This window comes from Chiloscyllium punctatum, chromosome 41 (genome assembly GCF_047496795.1).
Source record: "Chiloscyllium punctatum isolate Juve2018m chromosome 41, sChiPun1.3, whole genome shotgun sequence".
Taxonomy (NCBI): Eukaryota; Metazoa; Chordata; class Chondrichthyes; order Orectolobiformes; family Hemiscylliidae; genus Chiloscyllium; species Chiloscyllium punctatum.
Window position 1 is genome coordinate 39,343,714 of NC_092779.1, and position 18,333 is coordinate 39,362,046.

General features: G+C 40.9%; 1 protein-coding gene across 7 annotated transcripts in view; it reads left to right on the plus strand.

Annotated features, from left to right (window-relative positions):
* The window catches only part of LOC140464992 (phosphatase and actin regulator 1-like), a 468,298-nt gene that overhangs the window by 328,290 nt on the left and 121,675 nt on the right, over window positions 1–18,333 (plus strand). For 5 of the 7 annotated variants that reach the window (XM_072560733.1, XM_072560737.1, XM_072560738.1 and 2 more), the window contains one exon: window positions 1,658–1,738. The exons of the other annotated variants lie outside the window; for them this stretch is intronic. In XM_072560733.1, coding sequence (XP_072416834.1) covers window positions 1,658–1,738 — 81 coding nt within the window. The remainder of the gene's footprint in view (window positions 1–1,657; window positions 1,739–18,333) is intronic. 7 annotated transcript variants of the gene reach the window in all.

An 18,333-nucleotide genomic window follows, 5' to 3' on the forward strand; every position in this document is an offset into this window, starting at 1 on the left:
GTGAGCCTGTGGAATTTACGACCACAAAAAACAGTCAAAGCTAATTTTAAAAAAGATTTTCAGGTGAGATTTAAGAATGAGTACTTGGAGCTAATGGGATCAAAGGATATGGGTAAAAACAGAAGCAGGTTATTAAGTTGGGTGATCCGCCATAATCTTAATGAATGATGAGTGGGCTTGACAGGTTGAATGGCCTACGTCTATTTTCTGTGTTTCTATGTTTATCTACCTTTCGTGAATTAAAGACCATTCAGTATTGTTTGTTTTTGAGACCCTCATTATATTTCTTTTATTTTCTCCTTTTTTTTGGTTTGAAATGGTGGGTTGAGGTTAAGAGTTAAATTTTGAATAGCAGCTTGTTTTAAAGGAGAAAAGATAAAAGACAGATGGTCTGTAAGATAATGTAATTTAATTAAGTGTGAATAAACATACACAAATTGGCACTGAGCTTTTGCTATGCTTTAGGTTTGCACCTGGTTCGATGTTGAATTACACAAGCAAGGGCGGACTGGTGCTAACCAGCCAACCAGAGACTATTTTAATTGGAAAAAAGGCTGAATCTGACTGGGTTTTGACAGAAGAGTGATTTTTGAACACTTCTGGAGACTGCTGTTGTGTTTTGCTCACTTTAGCTTTTATCCTGTATCCAAAGATGTGCAGGTCAGGGGAATTGGCCATGCTAAATTGCCCACAGTATTAAGTGCGTTAAATATAGGGAAGGGGAATGGGCTTGGATGAGTTACTCTTCAGAGGGGCGGTGTGGACTTGTGGGGCTGAAGGGCCTGTTTCCACACTGTAGAGAATCTAATCTAATCTAGATTTTATTCTTGAAAGTTCTCAGAAAAAAAATCCCAGTCTGCAAGAATAAAGTAAATATATTTCTAGAAGTTTACTGGTATTGTTTGCGTTAAACAGTAACTTTGGAATTCAAGCAAGTTATACAGTTCTGCATGCCTGTGAACAACCTGTTGTCCAAGGTTTTCACAAAGGCCTGTTTTTTCCACATTGGAAACTTTATTGAACTGGTTATTTTCATTTCACTGTATTCCTCCACTTAATTTGCCTATGTGTGAGTGGGGGGGGGGGGGGGTTATGATCATTGTTTTTTGTTTTAATTTGCATATTTATGTTTTTTACGAAGTCTGGTTAGGAACAATTAGGCAACTTGGAAGGTCATTGAAAGTTTTAATTTCACTGTATTATGAATGCAGTGATAGTGAAGCTGATTTTGTTTTGATTGGTTATCCCTGTTGTAACCGTTAGCTATTTCTTTATTTAAATGCAACCTGCATTGTTGGCATCCTGAAGCATGCACCTGAAGTCATAAGCATGCACAGTCAGGCTGAAATAGTTTCATGATAATAAAATTGGTCAAAATATGTCCAAACTTCATTTCCTCATTCACTCTTGAAACAACGTGCATTGTGAGCCTATTTAAATGGCTACTGAATAAATTACGACTGAAGTTGTGTGTGGAGGACTTATTTGTGCTCAGGCAAAGCGTGTAGAAGCACCTGTGGCGAGATGCTAGTGAAATTTGGAGGTTTTTGCTTATCACAGAAAAGCAGGAAATAATGTTGCCTGGTAGAGGAAGCAGGATACTTATTTATCTGTTATTTATATCATTGCATCTAAACATAATCTGTGTTACTTTCAGCTTTGGAAAGAAAGTTTTCCACACGACAAAGCAGAGAGGAACTAATAAAACGAGGAGTATTGAAAGAGATTTTTGAGAAAGGTAAGACTTCTGGAAAGGGTAAAAAGAACAGGATGAGTGAAACTGATAGTAGTTATCATCCATATATATTTTGTTTGTGGATTTAACCACAACTACATGCATTTTATTTTTTATAGCAAATATTAATCAGAGTATTATTTAAAGTATTTAGACCCTTTTTGCAAGTCTTCCCATGTCACTCAAGCAACCTGTTCTCAATCACTGCAACCTGAAGTTAATCCTTCATGGTTTTTCCTCTTTTAGTAACACTATAAGAGCTGTGCACTGGGTATGAATGGGAGCTCAGCCACAAAACTAACTATACTAGGGAACAGTTATTTAGAACATAGAACAGTACAGCGCAGAACAGGCCCTTCAGCCCACGATGTTGTGCTGACCACTGATCCTCATGTATGCACCCTCAAATTTCTGTGACCATATGCATGTCCAGTAGTCTCTTAAATGTTCCCAATGACCTGCTTCCACAACTGCTGCTGGTAACTGCTGCTCTCACAACTCTGTGTAAAGAACCCGCCTCTGACATACCTGCTATACTTTTCTCCAACCAGCTTAAAAACTATGCCCCCTCGTGTTAGTCATTTCTGCCCTGGGAAATAGTCTCTGGCTATCGACTCTATCTATGCCTCTCATTATCTTGTATACCTCAATTAGGTCCCCATCCTCCTCCTTTTCTCTGATGAAAAAAGTCCACGCTCAGTCAACCACTCTTCATAAGATAAGCCCTCCAGTCCAGGCAGCATCCAGGTAAACCTCCTCTGAACCCTCTCCAAAGCATCCACATCTATCCTATAATAGGGCAACCAGAACTGGACGCAGTATTCCAAGTGTTTCCACACTGTAAGTAATATAATCTAATCTAATCTAATCTAAGTGCGGTCTAACCAAAGTTTTATAGAGCTGCAACAAGATCTCATGACTCTTAAACTCAATCACCCTGTTAATGAAAGCCAAAACACCATATGCTTTCTTAACAACCCTGTCCACTTGGGTGGCCATTTTAAGGGATCTATGTACCTGCACACCAAGATCCCTCTGTTCCTCCACACTGCCAAGAATCCTTAATCCTGTACTCAGCTTTCAAATTCGACCTTCCAAAATGCATCACCTCGCATTTATCCAGGTTGAACTCCATCTGCCACCTCTCAGCCCATCTCTGCATCCTGTCGATGTCCCGCTGCAGCCTACAACAGCCCTCTATACTGTCAACGACACCTCCAACCTTTGTGTCATCTACAAACTTGCTGACCCATCCTTCAGTCCACTCATCCAAGTTATTAATAAAAATTACAAACAGTAGAGGCTCAAGGACAGAGCCCTGTGGAACACCACTCACCACAGACTTCCAGGCAGAATATTTTCCTTCTACTACCACTCGCTGTCTTCTGTTGGCCAGCCAATTCTGTATCTAGACAGCTACGTTCCCCTGTATCCAATTCCTTCTGACCTTCTGAACGAGCCTACCATAGGAACCTTATCAAATGCCTTGTTGAAGTCTTTATACACCACATCCACAGCTCGACCCTCAGCAACATTTCTAGTCACATCCTCAAAGAACTCGATAAGGTTTGTGAGGCATGACCTGCCCCTCACAAAGCCGTGTTGACTGCATTTAATCAAGCCATGCTCTTCCAGATGGTCATAAATCCTATCCCTCAGAATCCTTTCTAACACCTTGCAGGCGACAGACATGAGACTTACTGGTCTGTAATTGCCGGGGATTTCCCTATTTCCTTTCTTGAAGAGAGGAATTTCATTTGCCTCTCTCTAGTCCTCAGGTACGACTCCAGTGGAGAGCGAGGATGAAAAGATCTTCGCAAGTGGCGAAGCAATTGCATTTCTCGTTTCCCAAAGCAGCCGAGGACAAATCTGGTCCGGGCCTGGCGACTTGTCAATCTTAATGTTTGACAAAATTTTCATCACATCAGCTTCCTCTATCTCTATCCATTTCAGCATGCACACCTGCTCTTCAAAGGTTTCATTCACTACAAAGTTCGTTTCTTTCGTAAAGACAGAAGCAAAAAAACTCATTTAGGGCTTCCCCTACCTCCTCAGACTCCACACACACATTCCCTATGCTATCCCTGATCAGCCCTACTCTTTCTTTTGACCATTCTCTTATTCCTCACATAAGTGTAAAATGCCTTTGTGTTCTCCCTAATCCATTCTGCCAAGCCTTTCTTAAGTATAATTTTTATTTGTTTTGAAGCTATGGGGTTCAATACAGAAGTCATAATGTAATAAAAATAATGTTTCACAGGAATGACTACTAGTTTTTCACTAAAATGTTCATTTCAATCCACAAAGCCACGCCTGAATTATAAGAATTAGAATGAGTGCAGTTGAAATCTAGTGGTGTTGCACAACCTGAAGAATGTTGCTTCCTAAGTTTTTCTAAATAATTACTATGTATTCTATATATTCTATAAGTATATTCTATAATAATTATGATGTATTATTATGTACATTATGTACTATGTAAGGGAGCATGGTGGCTCAGTGGTTAGAACTCCTGCCTCACAGTGCCAGGGACATTTAGTTCCAGACTCAGGTTACCATCTGTGTGGGCTTTGCATGTTCACGGTTTCCTCCAGATGCTCCAGTTTCTTCCCACAGTCTAAATACATGCAGGTTAGGTGGACTGGCAATGCTAAATTGCCCATAGTGTCCAGGGATATGTAGGCTAGGTGGATTAACAACGGAAAATGCAAGGTTAAAGAGATGGGGTGGGTCTGGGTGGGATGCTCTTTGGAGGGTAGGTGTGGACTCAATGGGCTGATTAGCCTGCTTCCACACTGTAGGGATTCTATTCTATATATGTTTCTATATAAATATTCATACTAATATTTAAATGTTCTCATTATTTTCAATATAAGATTATTTCAACTTGGGTCACTAACTGTATTTCAGCATAGATAATAGACAATAGGTGCAAGAGTAGGCCATTCTACCCTTCAAGCCTGCACCACCATTCAATATGATCATGGTTGATCATCCTTAATCAGTATCCTTTTCTTGCCTTACCTCCATAACCCTTGATTCCACTATCCTTGAGAGGTCTATCCAACTCTTTCTGAAATGAATCCAGAGACTGGGCCTCCACTGCCCTCTGGGGCAGAGCATTCCACACAGCCACCACTTTCTGGGTGAAGATGTTTCTCCTCATCTCTGTCCTAAATGGTCTACCCCATATTTTTAAGCTGTGTCCTCTGGTCCAGCACTCACCCATCAGCGGAAACATGTTTCCTGCCTCCAGAGTGTCCAATCCTTTAATAATCTTATATGTCTCAATCAGATCCCCTCTCAGTCTTCTAAACTCAAGGGTATACAAGCCCAGTTGCTCCAATCTTTCAGCGTAAGGTAGTCCCGCCATTCCAGGAATTGACCTCGTGAACCTACGCTGCATTCCCTCAATAGCCAGAATGTCTTTCCTCAAATTTGGAGACCAGAACTGCACACAATACTCCAGGTGTGGTCTCACCGGGGCCCTGTACAGCTGCAGAAGAACCTCTTTGCTTCTATACTCAATCCCTCTTGTTATGAAGGCCAGCATGCTATTAGCCGCCTTCATTACCTGCTGAACTTGCATGCTTACCTTCAGTGACTGGTGTACACCCAGATCTCTTTATACTGCCCCTTTACCTAAATTGATTCCATTTCGGTAGTAATCTGCCTTCCTGTTCTTGCCACCAAAGTGGATAACCATACATTTATCCACATTAAACTGCATCTGCCATGCATCTGACCACTCCCCTAACCTGTCCAGGTCACCCTGTAATCTCCAAACATCCTCCTCACATTTCACCCTGCCACCTAGCTTAGATATGAACAAACACAATATCATTCCATCTCCACAATAATAATAAAGGTATTTTGAGTTGTCAGGGTATGTTTTCTCACAAATGGACAGATTCTGTGCTCTTATATGGTGCTTTATAGGAAATTGCAGCTTGCACTGTATGCAGTTGTGTACTCTCTCCACTGCGATTGTAGAAACAATCTTTTTTGGAATTCAAGCACATGCTCAATTCGCAGCACCAAAAAAAGTTCAAAAGGAAAACCTGATGGCAGATATACTGAAATTCTCAGGATTTATTTGTGAATTCTTTTATAGTCCTAGCTAGGCCAGCATTTTTTGCTTATCTGAAATTGTTAAGATGGTGTTAAGTAATTAAGTAATTGGTGTTAAGTTCCATCTTTAACCACTTCAGTTTATGGTGGGTAGCTGCACCAACATTGTCTACATGGATTAAAGTAAGACTTTTGACAATGTCCCTCATGGTAGGCTTATCCAGAAGATAAAGATGCATGGGATTGATGATGAACTGGCCACTAGGATGCAGAATTGGCTTCCCTATAGAAGGCAGAGGGTAGTGGTGGAAGGGTGTTTTTCTGGCTGGCGGTCTATGACTACTGGTATTCTGCAAGGATCTCTGCTGTTTGTGATACATATAAATGACTTGGATGAAAATGTGGATGAGTGGGTTGGTAAGTTTTACAAACAATACCAGGATGAGTGGAGTTAGTGTAGAAGGTTGTCAAAGGATACAACTGGGTATAGATCAGTTGCAGATATGGGTGGAGAAATAGCAGGTGGAGTTTAACCTGGATAAATGTGAATTGCTACACTCTGGGGGGATCAACTGTTAAGGAAAAGTATATGGTTAATGGCAAGACCCTGAGCAGCACTGGTGTACAAAGGGATCTTGGGGTACAAGTCCATAGTTCCCTGCAAGTGGCCACACACGTAGATAGGCATATATCATGTTTGCCTTTATTGGTCAGAGAATTGAGTATAAGAGTCATGTTGCGCCTTTATAAGACTTTGGTTAGGTCACACAGTAGTGTGTTCAGTTCTAGTTGCTCCATTACAGGAAGGATGTGGAGGCTTTGGAGGAGGTGTAGAAAAAGTTTACCAGGATGCTGCCTGGATTAGAGGGTATGAGCCATGAGGAGAGACCCAATAAACTTGGGTTGTTTTCTCTGAAGCAGCAGAGGCTGGAGGCGGGATTTGATAGAAGTCTATAAAATTATGAGATGCATTGATAGAGTTGATGGTTAGCATGTTTTCCCAGAGTTGAAATGTCTAATATTAGGGGGCATGCATTTAAAGTGAGGGAGTTCAAAAGAGATGTGAGGGGCAAGTTTTTTAGACAGAGTAGTGGCAATGTGGAACGTGCTGCCAGGGGTGGTGGTGAAGGCAAACACGAAAGGGGCATTTAAGGGACTTTTAGATAAGGACATCAATATGCAAGGAATGGAGGGATATGGATCCAGGGCAAGAAGAAGGCATTAGTTTAATTTGGTGTCATGTTCAGCACAACATCATGGCTGAAGGGCCCATTCCTATGCTGTACTGTTCTATGTTCTGTGTAATGCTGTTAGGAAAGGGGTTCCAGGATATTGACCCAGTGATAGTGATGGAACAGTGTGTCACCTGAAAGGGAACTTGCAAGTAGTAGAGATCCCTTGAATTTGCTGCCTTTCACCTTCCAGGTGGTAGAAGTTGCAGATGCTGGTGGAAAATGTTGTCAAAGAAGCCTGGGTTGTTGGTGCAGGCATCATATGTATGTACACATTGATGTTACAGACAGAACTCGCTGATTCTACAACCATCACATAACAACAGTCACATGAAATCTCTTCAGCACTGCAACATTATAGAGTTATACAGCACGGATACAGTCTATTCAGCCCAACTTGTCCATGCCAGCCTGCCTTCCTAAACTGAACTAGTCCCATTTGCCAGCATTCGGCCCATATCTCTCAAAAACTTTCCTATCCATGTTTCTGTCCAAATGTCTTTTAAATGTTGTAATTATACTTGCGTCTACCACTTCCTCTGGCAGCTTTTTCCATATACTCACCCACTCTGTGTGAAAAAGTTGCCCCATAAGTCCCTTTTAAGTCTTTCCCCTCTCACAGTAAAACTATGCCCTCTAGTTTTGGACTCCCCTACCCTTGGTAAAAAAAACCTTGGCTATTGACCTTATTTATTCCCCTCGAGATTTTATAAAATTTTATGACATCACCCCTCAGCTTCCTATGTTCGATGGAAAAACATCCCAGTCTATCAGCCCTCCTTATGACACAAGCTTTCCAGTCTCAAGAACATCCTTGTAAATCATTTTTACACTCTTTCCAATGTAATAATGCCCTTCCTATGGCAGGGTGACCAGAACTGTATTCAATACTCCAAACGTAGCCTCACCAATGTCTTGTATAGCCATAGCATAATGTCCCAATTGCTATTCTCAAGGCTTTGATCATGAAGACAATCATGCCAAATGCCTTCTTTACCACCCTATCCACCTCTGATGCCACTTTCAAGGAAATGAGTACCTGCACCCCTAGATATCTCTGTTTGACAACACTGCCCAGGACCCAACCATTAACTGTGTAAGTCCAGCCCTGGTTTATCTTACCAAAATGCAACAGCTCACATTTATCAGAATTAAACTTGATCTGCCATCCCTCTGCACACTGGCCAAGTTGATCAAAATCCCGTCGTACTCTTAGATAACTGTCTTCACTGTCCACCATGCCACCAATTTTGATATCATTCCGAAACTTGCTAACAGTGTCTCCTGTATTCTCATCCAGATCTTATATATAAATGATGAAGAACAATATACTCAGAAATGATTATTGCGGCACATCGCTGGTCACAAGCTTCCAGTCTGAACAAGAACCTTTTACCACCACCCTCTGTCTCCTACCATCAAGCCAATTTTGTATCCAGTTGACTATGGCATGCTGGCTGGCAAACATTGATAACCCATCCCTATTTGCCCTTGAGAAGGTGGTGATGAACTGCCTTCTTGAATCACTGCAGTCCACTTGCTATGGGTTGCCAGGTGGTCCATCTGGTTTCATTTCTTTGTTGTGGCTTTCTAGCCTTTGATACAACTGAGTGGCTTACTAGGCCGTTTCAGAGGGCAATTGAAAGTCAATCACATTGCTATGATTCTAGGGTCACAGGTCTCCATGGATTCCATGTGATCTAACTTTACTAACATGCGGTATCTTGTCAAAGGTCTTGCTAAGGTCGATAGAGTTAATGCCTACTGCTCTGCTTTTATTGGCCACCTTTTCAAAAAAACCTCAATTGATTTTCCATACACAAAGCCATGCAGACTATCCCTAATCAATCCTTACCTTTCCAAATTCATGTAGATCTTCTCTCTCAGAATATACTCACCACTGATGTTAGGCAGAGCAGTCTGTTGTTTCTTGGTTTTTCCTTACAGCCTTTCTTAAATAATGACACAGCATTAGCCACCCTTCCACCTTACAACACCTCACTCTAGCTGCCAATGATACAAATATCTCTATTAAGGGCTCCATAGTTTCTTCCCTAGTTTCCCACAATATCCTGGAATTTATCTACCTTTATGCATTTTAACACCTCCAGCACCTCCATCTGTAATGTGGACTTTTTCTGAGGCATCACTATATATTTCTTTGAGTTCCCTAGCTTCCATATCTTTCTCAACAGTAAGTGCTAATTCTAAATAGGTGGATCTGATTTCATCAATCTCCTGTGGTTCTACTCATAGATGGCCTGATTAATTTTTAAGGGGCCGTATTCTTTTCCCAGTTAGTCAAATGCCCTTAATATACTTGTCGAATCTCTTTGGACTCTTCTTAACCATATCTACCATACCTATCTGATGTCCCCTTTTTGTCCTCCTAATTTCCCTCTTATGTCAATTTTGATGGTATTAAACAGGAACTTTCAAAAGGTGATTGGAGGAGGCTATTCACAGGTAAAGGGATATTTGGCAAGAATGAAGCTTTTACAAATGAGATAATGAGAGTTCAAAGCCAACTTGTTCATGAAAGCATGTAGGGTAAGGTTGACTTCAAAACTCGATGCCTCGGTTCCAGCCTACAAGTGCCTCACCTGCCCGCAGTGGCCTCTAGTGAGGGACATGCCTCCCTGCACCAGCCTCAAGTCCGGGACTCACCTCCCCTCAGTGGCCTCCAGTTTGGGACTCGCCCCTGGGACTTGTCTCCTGCACCAGCTTCCTGTACGGGACTCGCCCCCAGTACCCGGCTCCCCATGATGGCCTCTGGTCTGGGACTCCCCTCCCATGCTGACCTCCAGTCTGGGACTCTCCTCCTACACCCACCTGGTGTCCGACTTGCCTCCTGCATGCACCTGATCTGGGACCCGCCTCCAGGACTCACCAGTGATGGCCTCTGGTCTAGGAGCCACCTCCTCCATTCCCTCTGGATAAGTTGAATAAGTTAAAAGCTTTGAAAACAAACTGCAGAGAAAGAAGAAAAGAGAAAAGAAAGGAAAAGAATGTATGAAACAATACCCAGTTGATCACCTCTGCTGCCAGTGAGCAAAATGGTATGCTACTGAACATACAGAACGATAAAAGTACTTCTCCCAGTGTAAGGTTTAGCCATTGGTAGCAACTTATCAAAAATTCAGGCACCAAAACTGAGGAGCATTCATTACTCAAGAAACTGGGAGTTCTCACACTTTTGCAGCAATCAAATTATTTCTTTCATCCACCAATCATTTTAACCCAACAGCCCATGTATTCATTTTTACAACTTCAGATGAGAAAGCAATTTTACAATGGGAGTGGAGGTTGTACTAATCAGAATAAAGTTGCCATGGTCCTACTAGACCATAGGGTAGCTCTCTCATTGGAGATAGATGACTGTCATTTTAACCTGAGGGTTACCATGCCTCAGGCAAGGGGAGAAATTGAAAAGGAGAATCCTTAGTGTAAGCTTAGCCAGTGTGGGTTGAACCCACACCTTTGGCATCACACTGCATTGCAAACTAGCCATCCATCCAACTGATCTAACTGACTGCCCAAAACAAAGATTATGGACAGTGGGACTCAGTATGTGAATAGTTGATATGTAGCTTAGCAAACACTGACAACCAGTGTGACCAACTGGAATGGTAGGACTGGGGTTATCGTAACTATTGATTGCATTTCCTTCTCCCATTTGAACATAGAACAGTACAATGCAGCCCATGATGTTGTGGTGAACATGACAGCAAATTAATCTAATCTCTTCTGCCTGCCCTTAGTTCATATCCCTCTGTTCCTTGCATATTCATGTCCTTCTCTAAAAGCTCCTTTAATATCTAAAAGCCCTATAATATCTGCCTCCACGACCCATGTCTCTTTTGAACATCCCCCTCACTTTAAAAGCATATCCCCTAGTATTAGACATGTCAGCTCTGGGAAGAACATTCTGACTGTCAACTCTATCATCTGCAAACTTACTAATCCACCCATCCACATTTTCATTCAAGTCACTTATACATATTACAAACAGCAGAGATCCCAGTATGGATCCCGATGGAACATCATTAGTTGTGGACCTCCAGCCTGACAAATATCCCTCCACCACTACTCTATGTTTTCTATGGGCAAGCCAATTCTGAATCCACATGCCAAATCACTGTGGATCCCATGCAGCTTAATTTTCTGGATGAGCCTACAATAAGGGACCTTTTCAAAAACCTTACTAGAAATCCATGTTAACAACATCCACTGCTCTCCCTCATTGATCATCTTAGTTACCTCCTCACAAAATTCAATCAAGTTAGTAAGACATGACTTGCTGTGCATAAAGCAATGCTGACTGTCCCTACTTAGGCCAGTACTGAAGAAATGTCGACTTCTGCACCTTCTGATGCTACCTGGCTTGCTGTGTTCTTCTAGCCTCTTGCCTGTCCCTAATTAGGCCATGCTTTTCCAAATGTGCATAAATCCTAACCTAAAAATTCTCTCCAATAGCTTCCCAACCACCGAAGTGAGATTCTCACTGGTCTATAATTTCCTGGATTATCCGTATTTTCCTTCTTGAACACATACAAAGATCTTGGTCATGACCCCAGCAATCACCTGTTTTGCCTCTCTCAGTAACCTGGGGACTTAATGGATTTTGAGGACTTATCTATGTTAATGCTCTTGAAGAGGCCCAACATCACTTCTTTCTTGATCTCAAATTGCCCGAGCATATTAACATGCTCCACCCTAATCTCACAATCTTCTATATCTTTCTCCAGGGTGAATACTGATGCAAAGTATTCATTTAGGATCTCAGCATCATCCTCTGCCTCTAAGCATAAGTTCCTTCCTTTATCCTTGTGTGGGTCCTACCTTCTCCCTTGTTAACGTCTCTTTTTTTAGTGTTTGTGTAGAATGCTTTTGGATTCTCTTTGACCCTACTTGCCAAGGTCATTTCATGGCCCCTTCTTTCTGTCTGAATTCCCAGCTTGAGTTCTTTCCTGCTTTCTTTATATTCCTCAGGGCCTCTCTCTGATCTTAGCTTCCCAAATCATACATGTGCTTCTTTTTTCCTTTTGACTAAATTCACAACCTCCTTACCTTCCCATCCTTTCTTATCTTCCTCCTCACTGGAACATGCCGGTCCTGAACTCTCATCAGGAGATCTTCAAACAATTCCCACATGTCAAATGTGCACTTGACTGATAATAGCACCTCCCAATTAACACTCCCTAGTTCCTGCTACAGAAGTAATTTGCCCTCCCCAATTTAGTACCTTCCTGCAAGGTCCTGATTTAGCCTTATTCATAGCTATCTTAAAACTTAAGGAATTGTGATCACAGTTTCCAAAATGCTTTCCCACTGAAAGGTCAGAGACATGGCCAGGCTCATTAGCCAATACAAGGTCTAGTATGGCCCCTCCTCTAGTTAAACTATTCACATACTGTTTTAAGAAACCCTCTTGGATGCCATTAACAAATCCTGCCCCATCTTAACCTCTTGATGTAAGGGAGTCCCAGTCAATATTGGAAAAGTTGCATCTTTCCATAATCTGCCTACATATTTATTCCTCAATGTCTCGGTGGCTGTTGGGGGGCCTATAGTATAATTCTATCAGAGTGATTGCACCTACCTTAATTTTGAGGTCTACCCCTTGCATTGAAATAAACACACTTCAACCCATTGTGTTCGTTTACCTGTCTCTGCCTGTGCTTTTTTTTCTGTTTTATTGGTCTACCTTCCCCTCAATCCCTCCACTTGTTGACCTGACCTTTAATTGACAATAGCAAAATATTCAGGATTTACAAAAAAGGAAAAAAGATCTGTTCTTTCTTCCTTTAAAAGACCCACATAAAGAATTTTAATCGCTGGTGCAAAACCTATTTGTAATGACTAGTTATGTCTCATAATTTTCAATGCACTTAATAATTAATTAATTATTAAAAATTCAGATTGATGAATTTTTTTTGTATGTTGTGAGGCTGTACCACCTCCCTTTGGAAAGAGCCTGTACCACCTCAATAAAACAGCCAATGTCCATTGGAAAAATACGAGAGGTGACATTAATAATCATTATAAATAATGGATTGTCAGCCCAGATTCTGGGAAATCAGTCATATTTGCTTAAAAACACAAAATTCATTTTCATATGTCTTTGTATGTCATTGTTTGTTGACCTTGTTTCATTTGTAATAATCTTAATGTGTAATAATTTTTAGAATGAAAGTAAACGTTTCTTATAAATTCAAAATCAATATATTCCAGTGTTGTAGCACATAAATAATTAATACCTTTACATGAAATTCTTGCGTTTACTGTTAATGCATTTATTTTGAATGAAGTAATGTGTTCACTATTATTACCAATTTATTCATATTTTGAGATTTGAGGTTGAGGTGGAAAGAGAATAAGTTTTTATGCAGCGAGTTATTAATGATCTGAAATGGGTTACTTGAAAGGATGGTGAAAGCAGATTTAATTGTAACTTCCAAAGGGAAATTGGATGTCATCTTGAAATGTTGGTGGTAGTGATAACAGTCTTCTGTATCATTAATCAATGGTTTGAACATTGTGGTTAACTCAGTGTTACCATCACATGGTGTGGCTTAAGGGTCCATCACTGGCATGGCAATCTCTGCCATATTTATTGCAGAGGAAAACATTGGGATGAGAAGAGTTTGTGAATTACTGTTTTCTGTTTCTGTGGGTTCTCCTCTTGGCCAAATGATTTTTATTTTGTTTTTGCATGTCTCTTCCAAGCTGTCAGCCTCCAGAGGGCATGATAGTGTAAAACAAAAGCAACGGAATGTAACTAGTTTCAAAGAACTCACACAGATAAATTGAGCCGAATGGCCTTGTGTGATTTATAATTCTATATAATCTTGTATGGAGTACAGCCTTTATTTAATCTATTACAAGCTTTTATCGCAATACATTTTCAGCTGACACCATAACCTCAATTACAGCCATGTACCTCTGCATGTGAACTCTTCAGATATAGTGCTGGTTCCAAAATAGCATCCGTCATGCATTCATACTTTTAGCATTAGCCACTCTGCTTACTGTAGAGCATTGATCATGCACAAACCGGAGGTATGTCAAGTGGTTATATTGCGATATGGGAGGCTGTGGACTAGTGGGACTATAACTAGACTATTAATCCAGAAACACAGGTAATCTGTTGGGGATCAGGGTTTAAATCCCCTTATGACATAAAATATCTGGAATTAAAAGTTTAATGAAATAGTTGCCAAAAGCCTATATGGTTCATTCCTATAGGGAAGAAAATCTGCTGTCCTTACCTGGTCTGGCCTATAGCCATGGACAGTAGTCAATAAATAATGGCCTACCTAGTGATGCAAACATCACATAAATGAATGAAAAAAAAGAGGAAAGACTACAGAAAGGTACAGAATGGAAAGATTTGGGAATCCTCATCTGTGAATCAAAAAAAGCTAGCATCCAAATTCAGCAGGTAACAGGAAAGGCAAATCACATGTTGGCTTGTATTTCAAAGGAAGAGAGTACAAATACTAAAGCTCAACAAACACCACAACTGGAGTACTTCAAGCAGTTACTGTAGTCTCCTTATTCTAGGGAATGATATACTGGCATTGTTGGCAGTCCAGAGAAGGTTTACTCAGCTGATACCATGTCGTGAGGGACTGAGTTATAAGGAGAGGTTGAGTAGGTTCATTCTGTACTCATTAGAATATAGAAGAGTGAGAAGTGATCTTATTGAAACTTTTAAGATTCTTAGAGGATGTGACAGGGTGAATGTAGAAATATTGTTTCTTCTTGTGAGAGAGTCCAGAACCAGGGGACATAATCTCAGACATTTAAGACAGAGATAAGGACAATGTCTTCTCCGAGTGTAGTGAATCTGTGGAATTCTTTATTGCAGAGGGTCTGTCAAAGCTGAGTTATTGCGATGTCCAGTTTTATAATGTGTAAAGTTAACTTAATGCCAGCACTGCCATTTATGTCTCAATGCTTCAACAAAAAACTGCACCTATCTGCACCTCTTGTTTAAACAAATTATCAACAAGTTTTGGGGAGGCAATGGCCTAGTTGTATTATCATTGGACTGTTAGTCCATAAATCTAGGTAACGTTCTGAGGATACCGGTTTGAATCCTGCTACTGCTGATGTGGAATTTGAATTCAATAAGAATATCTGGAATTAAGAATATTATGATGACCGTAAATCGATTGTCAATTGTTGAAAAAACCCATCTGCTTCACTGATCTCCTTTAGGGAAGTAAACTGGCATCCTTAGTTGGTCTGACCTACATGTGACTCCAGACTCTTGGCAATTTGGTTGACTCTTAATTGCTCTCTGGCGCAATAATTGCTGGGTTAACCAGCGAAGCCCTTGTCCTGTGATTGAAAAATGAAGTTGCTAGTTGATTTCTAATAGCTGTTGCAGAGTTTGTAGACGTTTTTGATAATTTTTATCATTATTTAAAGTTTCTGATGTTCCTGAATGTGGTGTAGAAGGTGATGAAAGATTTTGTGCTGATTTCAGGGATTTTACGCAATGACTTGCTCCAAGACACATGACAGGGAGAATGAGAAAAAGTGTTAGAGAGAAAAATAAGCTGCTCAATGAAAGAGGAGGAGGTTGGCAGATCAGTTGGGGGGTGGGGGGGGGTGGTGAGGTGGATGAGGCAAGGTGGCTGGAGTGGAATTGATGCTTAGTGAGAGCTTTCAATCAGGGCAATAACCATCTGGGAATATTCATCGAATAATTCGGCTATTTCAGCCTCAGCCTGTGCTACTGAGTCAGATGTCTATACCTTCTTATACTGTGTCACTAAGGAGATCATAACTGAAATCTGTAATCTGTAGTGGCTAAACATGCAACAGCAGAACTGACAGCCAATGATCACAAACATTATAGACAGTCCAGTACACACTGTACTGAAAGAACAATGATAACAACATGTCGTGATGCATCTCCTCAACATGTATCTCTGCATTTGAGGTGAAGTTGTGAAGAGATGTTATCTTTGCCTTTATGCTTAATATGCTTTTTACTGTGCAATTGTCCATTCTCAGTTTCTTCTTAAGTTGTGCATCCCCCCCAATATCTGACAGGTGTTATGGACCAAACCAGACTCCCACATAATATTTTAAAAAGGTAGCCTAGACCTTCACTTTTTCTTAATTTAAAGGCAGATGCGAAATAACTATTCCAGCTGTGATGCAACTGGACAAATCACTTTGCTTTAAGCAAAACAGAATTTATTTAAGCACTACAGTTGAAATGCAAATAAAAGAAAGCGAGTTTAAAATAACAACTACTGGAAAATTTAACCGACCCAATACAATAACTTTACGAATTAACTATTTCAATACAGTAACATTTGATAAACACACCCCTTGGCAAAAAGATAAATTCAGATTCTTACATGCAGGAAGGGTCAACTTCCAAAGAGAGAAACTTCAGGGAAAGTCAGAGGAATTCTATGCTGATGCTTGTAACTCCTGGACACTCACATCTTGTGCCTTTTATAGCTAAAACCAAACTATAAAAAACCTGAACTTGGAGAACTAGCCACTCCATTGGATACATCTACATCTCTGCCTTTAAGACCTCTCTTCAAAAAAAAAGGACAAAATAACCTTTTTAAAGTAACAGCATTGTCACACAGGACTGAAAAAAATTACATTTTGGAATATATTAGATACTGAACATGATATGGGGAGGATTCTGCAGGAGTGAAACAATTTCACCAATCAGAAAATTTGTAAGGTATGGATTTTGGTCTGTTAGAAAAATCTGGAGAGGTTGAGATCACATGTTGAGCTTCGTGAAGACAATGGAGTTGGGAAATGATACTAATACTTCAAGTTATAAGGTTGCTCGCTAAGTCACTAGGTTTGTTCTCAGACGTTTCATCACCATACTAGGTAACGTCATCAGTGAACCTCCGGTGAAGCTTGGTGTTCTGTCCTGCTTTTTATTTATGTCTTTTGGTCTGTTATGGTGGGTGATACCATTTCCTGTTCTTTATTTCAGAGGTTAGTAAATGAGAACCAAATCAATGTGTTTATTGATGGAGTTCTGGTTTGAATGCCAGACCTCTCAGAGTTCCATGTGTGTCTATGTTTAGCTTGACCTAAGATGGATGTGTTGTCCCAGTCAAAGTGGTGTCCTTTATTGTCTGTCTGTGAGGATACTAGTAATATTGTCTTTTGGTGGCTGGTTGGTGTTTGTGTATTCTGGTGGCTACTTTTCTGCCTGTCTGCCTGATGTCGTGTTTGTTACAGTTTTTGCATGGTACTTTTCAAATGACATTTATTTTGCTGGTTGCTGGTATAGGGTCCTTTTGGGTTCACCAGTAGCTGTTTCAGTGTGTTGGTAGGTTTGTGGGCTACCATGATGCCAAGGGGTTGGAGTAGCCTGGTAGTAAACTCCTAGATGTCTTTGATGTATGGTAGTGTGGCTAGAGTTTCTGGGTGTGTTGTGTCTACTTGTTTTGGTTTGTAGTTTAAGAATCAGCAGACTATGTTTATTAGAACATAGAACAATACAGCGCAGTACAGGCCCTTTGGCCCTCGATGTTGCGCTGATCCAAGCCCACCTAACCTACACTACACTAGCCCACTATCCTCCGTATGCCTATCCAATGCCCGTTTAAATGCCCATAAAGAGGGAGGGTCCACCAATGCTACTGGCAGGGCATTCCATGAAGTCACGACTCGCTGAGTAAAGAATCTACCCCTAACATCTGTCCTATACCTACCACCCCTTAATTTAAAGCCCCTCGTAATAGCTGACTCCATACGTGGAAAAAGGTTCTCATGGTCAACCCTATCTAAACCCCTAATCATCTTGTACACCTCTATCAAGTCACCCCAAACCTTCTTTTCTCCAATGAAAACAGCCCCAAGTGCCTCAGCCTTTCCTCATACGATCTTCCTACCATACCAGGCAACATCCTGGTAACCACCTCTGTACCCGTTCCAGTGCCTCCACATCCTTCCTATAGTATGACGACCAAAACTGCACACAATACTCCAGATGCGGCCGCACCAGAGTCTTATACAACTGCAACATGACCTCAGGACTCCGGAACTCAATTCCTCTACCAATAAAAAGGCCATATGCCTTCTTCACCGCACTATTTACCTGGGTGGCAACTTTCAGAGATCTGTGTACATGGACATCAAGATCCCTCTGCTCATCCACACTACCAAGTATCCGACTATTAGCCCAGTACCCCATCTTCTCATACCAAAGTGAATTACTTCACACTTACCCACATTGAACTCCATTTGCCACCTTTCTGCCCTTCTGCCCTACCTGTTCTTCTTGAA